This window comes from Erpetoichthys calabaricus, chromosome 3, assembly GCF_900747795.2.
Source record: "Erpetoichthys calabaricus chromosome 3, fErpCal1.3, whole genome shotgun sequence".
Classification (NCBI taxonomy): Eukaryota; Metazoa; Chordata; class Cladistia; order Polypteriformes; family Polypteridae; genus Erpetoichthys; species Erpetoichthys calabaricus.
In genome coordinates, this window is record NC_041396.2 from 242,778,549 (window position 1) to 242,786,048 (window position 7,500).

At 38.5% G+C, this 7,500-nt stretch overlaps 1 protein-coding gene across 15 annotated transcripts in view; it reads right to left on the reverse strand.

Moving 5' to 3' along the window:
- The window catches only part of ptprk (protein tyrosine phosphatase receptor type K), a 615,224-nt gene that overhangs the window by 9,349 nt on the left and 598,375 nt on the right, over positions 1-7,500 (reverse strand). For all 15 annotated transcript variants that reach the window (XM_028797925.2, XM_051924122.1, XM_028797923.2 and 12 more), the window contains 3 exons: positions 7,031-7,162; positions 6,743-6,868; positions 4,250-4,413 (listed from right to left, as the gene is read on the reverse strand). In XM_028797925.2, the coding sequence (XP_028653758.1) occupies positions 4,250-4,413; positions 6,743-6,868; positions 7,031-7,162 (422 nt within the window). The remainder of the gene's footprint in view (positions 1-4,249; positions 4,414-6,742; positions 6,869-7,030; positions 7,163-7,500) is intronic.

Genomic DNA, 7,500 nt, shown 5'->3' on the forward strand with positions numbered 1-7,500 from the left:
GCCATAGTGGAGTTTGGAGTGTGACTGTTTGAGGTTGTGGACAGGTGTCTTTTATATTAATAACGAGTTCAAACAGGTGCCATTAATACAGGTAACGGATGGAGGACAGAGGACCCTCTTATAGAAGAAGTTACAGGTCTGTGAGATCCAGAAATCTTGCTTGTTTGTAGGTGACCAAATACTTATTTTCCACCATAATTTGCAAATAAATTCTTTAAAATCAGACAATGTGATTTTCTGGATTTTTTTTTTTATTTTGTCTCTCATAGTTGAGGTATACCTATGATGAAAATTACAGGCCTCTCTCATCTTTTTAAGTGGGAGAACTTGCACAATTGGTGGCTGACTAAATACTTTTTTGCCCCACTGTATAGATAGATATATAGATATATAGAGATAGATATAGATAGACATAGAGGACTGTGACGATGTGGGTTCTGCTCCATGCTCCCATCTTCTGTTCGGGAGCCCTTGAACCCAACACCGTCGATAGTTATAACCGAGATGAGCTAGACAGTGAGGCAACAACACAGCAAGGAGATGATAAAAATGTGATTTAATAAAGCACTTTGCACAACATAAGTATTCAAATAAATAAAATGCAGTGTCCAAAGTTCAATAAATAATCCATAAAAACAAAAGTGACAGGTTTAAAACAATAGAACAATCCTTTAAAACCGAAGTTAAAACGTTGCTGGAAGCAGTCTTTTAAAACAATGAAAAGCTCAGTGCTTCTTTTACATTAGCATCTGACCTGCTTCTCCCGTTTGGGCCCTGCAGCAGGTGAGACGCTCTCTCTGCAGCGGTCTGTCTTTCCTATCTAAACAGGTCTGCAGGCCTCCCGATCCTGGCTTCGGTCACGCTCTCATCCCAGGCCTGAGACTTTGAGTCCTTGCCAACCAGGACACTCACAACAAGAACTTCTCCTCCAAGCCTCCCGCTGCCGTCCCGGCCTTACGCGGACAGTCTCTCTTCTTCATTGGTCACTCCCGCTTACATGCTCATTCAGCGGGAGCGACCATTATTACAACTCCCGGGTGTCGGCCTAACACCCAGGCTTCCCTTCAGCTGCTTGCCAGCATTCACTCTCTCGCTCGCACCAGCTCTCTCTTGCGCTCTCTCTCTCTCTCTCTCTCTCCTCACCTGCTCCTCGCTCTCCAGCAACCTCTGTCTTTCGTCCTTCCTTTCCTAGCTGACTCGCGCTTCTATAAGAAGCTGAGAGGACATAGCAGCTGCAGCCCATTAGCATCCCCAGGAACAATCACGGATGTGGGCAGTAACTCACCTGTGCACTTAGGTGAGAAATGCCCACACCGTAGATCGCCCTGAGATGCTACAGCCACAACCACCACGTCCCCTCGCTAAGCTGCAAGCGCGGTGATTATTTAAAAACTGGCCTTTTTGAGAGAGCTGTGGACCCACAACACCACAAGGACACTGAATACTTCTTTCGAAAAAATAAAACATTTCTTACTGTAATGGCCACATTTGCAGACTAAAAACCTCTGGAAATACAGTATCAATGACTCATGACATTATGTGCAGAAAATAATTTACAACGGTATGATCAACACTGATGATGATCTTTATGGGAGAAAACTACATTTTCACCTGCAAGGTAGTTATTCATCAAAACTGAATAAGGACAGTGCTCATCTAGATTTACTAACTTCAAAAGAGAAGTACAGCTTTGATGTATTAAAATGTATTATTTTGTTAGTTAACAGCTGCTGCAAAAATGTAGAGTAAATATTTGAATATTTCTGGAGTTTTCCATTTATATTGTGTGACTGTAATTCTCAAGTGTTGTGGACATGGTGGAAGCTAAACTAGATTAACCAGGATATGCTTAAGAAATGGTGGTTTAGTTATTTCAAAGTATTAGGACTTTAATATGTTTAATCTTAGCTTTTTTGCATCCATCCATCCCATCTTTACTATACTGTGATGTAAAATCCCTCACAAATACTATCCCACCTGAATTACTCAAATTTACTTTTAATGGTCTTTCTGCACAAAGTATCAACAGGTGAACAACAGAATCGATCCTTTAACTCTTTTGAGAGTCAAAAATGTCAACACAAAAGGAAGAAAGTGGGCGTTTATATCAACAATCAGAAAGCAAACCACTGAGAAAAACCCCATGCTTGCAATTCTGAACAGAACTGTACACTTCAAAATCATCATGTCTTACAGGATACTAAAAGGGTGTCAATGCAGCAGTTATACAAAGTTGGGTGACCCTTTGTAAATAAGTAGCACACTCAAAGGGGAGTGGAGAAAGACTAAGTTAACTATAGTATATGAAGGAAGGCTGTATACTAAAAGACCCAGAGTCCAATAGGTAGTGACAGGGATGGCAATTTCTAGGTTTCCATTCTCATTATAGTATGCCCAGGTTTCCAAGCCTCCACAACTGGGCGCTGGGACTCAGTATTGCAGGACTACCCCGGGTCACTAGAAGTAGTACTAGGATGACCACTCTGGGAATTACAATGATCGCTCCTGCCCACTTACAGTAAGATAGTAATGAAATGTCACCAAAAATTGTTCTAGACTAGATAGCTCCTGTTGGAGTGTGGTCCTGGGAAAAATGTGCCTGACATAGGCAATGCCTGCATGATAAAAAGACAAGGGCAAAGGAAGAAAGAAGTAAGGAAAACCAGAAGTGCTCAGCAAATAGCTCAGCAACTCAAACAGCGAGACTGGGCACAAAAAGGTGTATATGTAAAGATGGAGTGGCTACATGGTCTTATTTATTCTGTGTAACTGTATCTGCTCTCTCCATTTTCCACATACCCTTCTGATTATTATGTTCACAAAATAAATCTCTCTGTACAGTCTGGCTTTCATGGCGTTATTTTGGGTTCAGAGAAGATGTAACAGCGACCCCCCTACAAGTAGTACATGTAGTTGACAGAGCATTTTATAATGAGAAAGAATCAAAGACAAATAAACATTGGCACATTAGCTTAATTTTCCTGTTTCAAAAGCACAACTTTTAACTGAGGAATATCACTTCAAGTTGAATCACAATGGACTAGATTACTATACAGTAACACAGTAAATAAAAATATTTTAGTACCCTTTCTGCAGTTGAACTAGATACTATAACTGTTCAATACAAGTGAAGCTAAACTCATATGAGCAGGGGTTTAAGCAAGATAAAAATCATGAGCCTGAAACTAAACCAGGGGTTATTAAAAAAAAAAAAAAAAACTAACCAAAACACAAAAATATTTGTGTGTAAAAATTATGTGATTTAAATAGTTTAAACACTAGTATAAAAAGCCATAACCTGATGGTATGTTAAACGATCACAGGATTTTACTGTAATATAGAGAAGATCTTATCTGTGGGAATTGGATTCTTTGTCAATTATTGCCTCTTTTTCCAGGATCATTCAGATATGTACAAGAAATCCAAATATCTGTCCACCTTTTCTCAAACCCCTTCATCTAGTTCAATAACTGAAAATTAAATTCAGTCCCACCATAAATGTTGAATAAAGATGGGTAGGGCAAAGCATTGTAAATTAACTGTAGCTGATGCATTTTATGAAGGCATACTTTCTTTTGTGCTACAGTATATTCATATACAATATAAAGGTACATCTGTCAAATTATGGTCATTAGCAGATTGACATTCTCTATATTGGAGCACCTTTCTTTACTTTGCACAAGAATATTTTCATCACTATACTTTTTTTTTTTTTTTTTTTTTAAACTGGCAAAGCGTAAGATTATTCACTTGAGGTGGAATAATTATTTCAGTACTTGTTTTCAATCTGGTAAAAGGTGTAATTTCACAAGCTTGAGATTGGTTGAATCACTGTGATGAACTTTATCACTTGCATCAAAACAAGTACTTGTATGTGCCTTTACCATCAGGATGTTTATTGTGTCTTGATAGTCAATCTGACATGTTTACTGATACAACAGTAAAGAAAATGTCCTCAGGTACAAATGGGCTTTTTAAAATTGTCTGAATCTATGTTAGTAAGTGGAGGTGGAGATTACATACTTTAGGGTTACACAAAGGAGAAGAATACATTTGCAGTTCCTACTTTAGTCATGAATTGAATGTTGTATTATTCCGAAATAATTTAAAAGGTAAAACTAGATCATCATCAAAAAACAGTTGAAAAATATTTAAAAATACAGGGTAAGTAAAATAGATAAGAAAAAAAAATATACTTGGGCTAATGCTGAACTCTAATATGACAATTAAAGTTAGATTCTCTACTCACAGGCAGTGAATTATAGTGCGACCTTCACCTTCTTCACATTCTTCTTGCCATTTATCAACTTGGAGAATAAGTTTCAAGAAGGATCGCTTGGAAGCTGGGACTTCACGGTGAGAGGCCCATCCAAGGTACTGAAACTGTCTTACCATGAGGTAACCCTCTTGTGGCTAAAACAAAAAGGAATAAACTTACAACTACACTAGTACAACATTTAAAAAGGGTCTTCATATAGTTTTTTCCTTTTAAACTATACTTGTAAAATTAAATGTTAAATGACTAAATATGCAGCTACTACATTTATTCAGGTTGGACAGGTCAGGACAGTAGCATCATTTTCTGTTACTGGGCAAATGGCAGAAATCTCACACCTGAAAAAGGACCTCATGAAATCACTTTTCGAAAAAAAACTGATAATAACTCTTATGAAGTAAGAATTTGTCTACCTGTACTAACACTTAGTGTGAAGAGCAGGGACATTAATTAAAGTAACGTGGAAAGGACTCAGAACTGGTCTGACAGACAATATAAAATGTGAAACAGTCACTCTAAGATGAATGAACTATAACCTCTCATAGTGAGTCACAGCACATTCAAGTACTATGTCACTTAGTGTATATAGACAGATTGCTTAAAAAGTATACACTTGACACTGCTTTACTGCTGGACTGAATTCATCATATGTGCTTAGGGAGATAAATGACATCATCTTTATTAATATTTGTATTACTTCCTCTGCAAAAACACAAACAAGTCACTCTGTTAACAACATTCCAGTGATGAATCACTCTGAGCAGTTCCCATATGCGATGTAGGATTGGATAGCCCTGCACTTAGTGCGCAGGTGCAGAATCGCCTGTGGCCCAATTGGCACTGGAAGCTGCTGATTGCCGCAGCTGTGCGCCACAACACCAAACCCAACCCTAACCCCCCGAACCCCCCCCGCTGTTTTAAAAGGAAAGACTGAGTAGAACGAAAAGAAAGAACAAAAAGAAAGAAAGAAAAGAAGGCTGAAGAAGGGAGAGAGAAGGCACGAGCAGTAGAGTGTGTGTGAGTAGACGAGATAGCGAGAAGACCGACAGTCAGGAGGAAGTCCCTTGAGTGGAGCATGTTAACTGGGCTTGTGGGGCAGAAGGCCTCTCTCTAGCTGAATGATCTGGGAGTTGGAATAGCAGAAGAGCTGCTCAGTTTGAGTGACTCGGAGAGGTGCCCTGTGGGTGGTGCCTTGGACCACATGGACACAAGCCTGGCAGTAGGAGTCAGAGGCTCGGCGTAGTGCTCTGCAGGGGGCCAAAGAAGGCTGTGGGTCCGAGCCTAGAAGCTGGCTCAGAAGGTGGGCTGATCTGCTGATGTGACGTCTCTTCTGCTGCAAGGACCCGCTTTGGGTTAAGCTGGGAAGACAGATGTGACGGCACCGGGAACTGAGTTTTCTTAGGGACAGTTTCCTGCCTCATTTTTAATCTCATTTTAATGGATTATTTATTTGCTTCATTTTAGCCTCCACATGGACACCATTCTTTTTATTGGATTATTTATTTATTGAAGTATAGCACAATTTATTTGGACACCGATTTGTTTTTGATGCCTGTTTGTAATAAAAGGACTAAAGCACTGTTTCACCTACCCCTTGCTTTGTGTTTGTTTGCCCTCACCTGCCAAGCTCATGACTACTGATGGTGTCGGGTTCAAGACACTCCTGTGATCAACTGAGAATGAAGAGCCACCCCACACAGTCACAAAGCTGGACTACAAGTACTTGGGGGGGGGGGGTACACATTAATGGCTGGTTGGATTTAGACTATATAAGAAAGGGAAGGCTTTTTTTTTTTGTTATTAGCACACTTCATTAATTTACATCATTCTGTGATGGCCAGTACAATTTCCTATGCTGTAGTGTGCTGGGCCTGAAAGATCAATTTAAAAGAGCCCCACCAAATCAACCAGGCAATTAAGAAGGCAGGCTGTTATAGGATGCACTCTCGACACACTGGTGGTTGAATTAGAGGAGAGACTGAAGGCCATACTGATGGTCATTGTGAACAATGCAGTGCATCCTCTCTCTGACATGCTAACATTGAGAACTTTTAACAAATTATTCTGAAGTATTCCTACAGCAATACACCTTTATAGTGCCTCACTGGGACTGTGCTCTTTTATTACCCAAGTCAAAGTTTCTTTTTGCTTTTTTTTTTGTATGTGACTGCGTTTACAAAAGTTGTTGTTTTCTGTTATATTTCTAGAGCTTCTCTAGAAGCTTCTAGAACTTCTCCCCTATATTTGCCCAGGGAAAAAATAAAACTGACAGCCTGACTTACTAACATTATAAAATAGGCTGCATTTTTCTCTATTACGGTTTTTTGGCAACAAACTACTACATTACTGAATATAATGATAGATCTTGATAACTTGTGAATTACTCTTCCCTACAGTATTCTTTCTAAAAGAAAAACTTTTACTATAGCACATATATATTTTTTCAGAAAAAACATGTAAACTTACCCTAGTCAAATTGCATATTCTAAAAAGCCTGCTAATCACATCACAGTCCATAGAGCAAGACATACATTCAACTTGTATAGGTCCATAGCGAAAAATGCCTTCTTCTGGCCAATATTGTGGACATCCCTTAAAAAGGTGGAGAAAAAAGTATAGTATTTTTATTCAATCGACATTGTCTATTTAATTGCAATAAAAATCAGAACCTGCAGTTTAACCTTTGCTGTCTCCTATCTACATTTGTGAATATTTTCTTTTATGTGTGCAGGAACAAAAGCTGGTTAACATTACCTGTGCTAGATCAATCTCATTTAGCATCACTAGAGAAGTGCAGCCATAATCATATACAAGTCTCCAAAAGTCCTTGACGGTGTTGGGAAGAGGATGCTGAGTAACAATGAATGCAGCAGGTTGTCGATAGCTCTGTTTAAAAAAAAAAAAAAAAAAAGTAGTTGTACAAGGAGTTATAAAAACAAGTATAAAACATTTTAAGAAGAATTGCTAATTAGTAATTTAATGTCAGTAGCCTGGCAACATTTTACTATATTCTGTATAAGACAAGGCTGTAACTTAATTATTATTTATTAAATTATGTATTTTACATTTAACAATAATTTCATGAAATGCATTTTTTTAATTACCTTGCATATATCTGATGGCTTGGTTAAACAAAGTCCAAAACATTGTAAGGTTTATGGAATAGTGAATTTTACATCCTTCCTAATCAAAACTGCTATTGGTGTAGTCAGCTTTTCATCCAA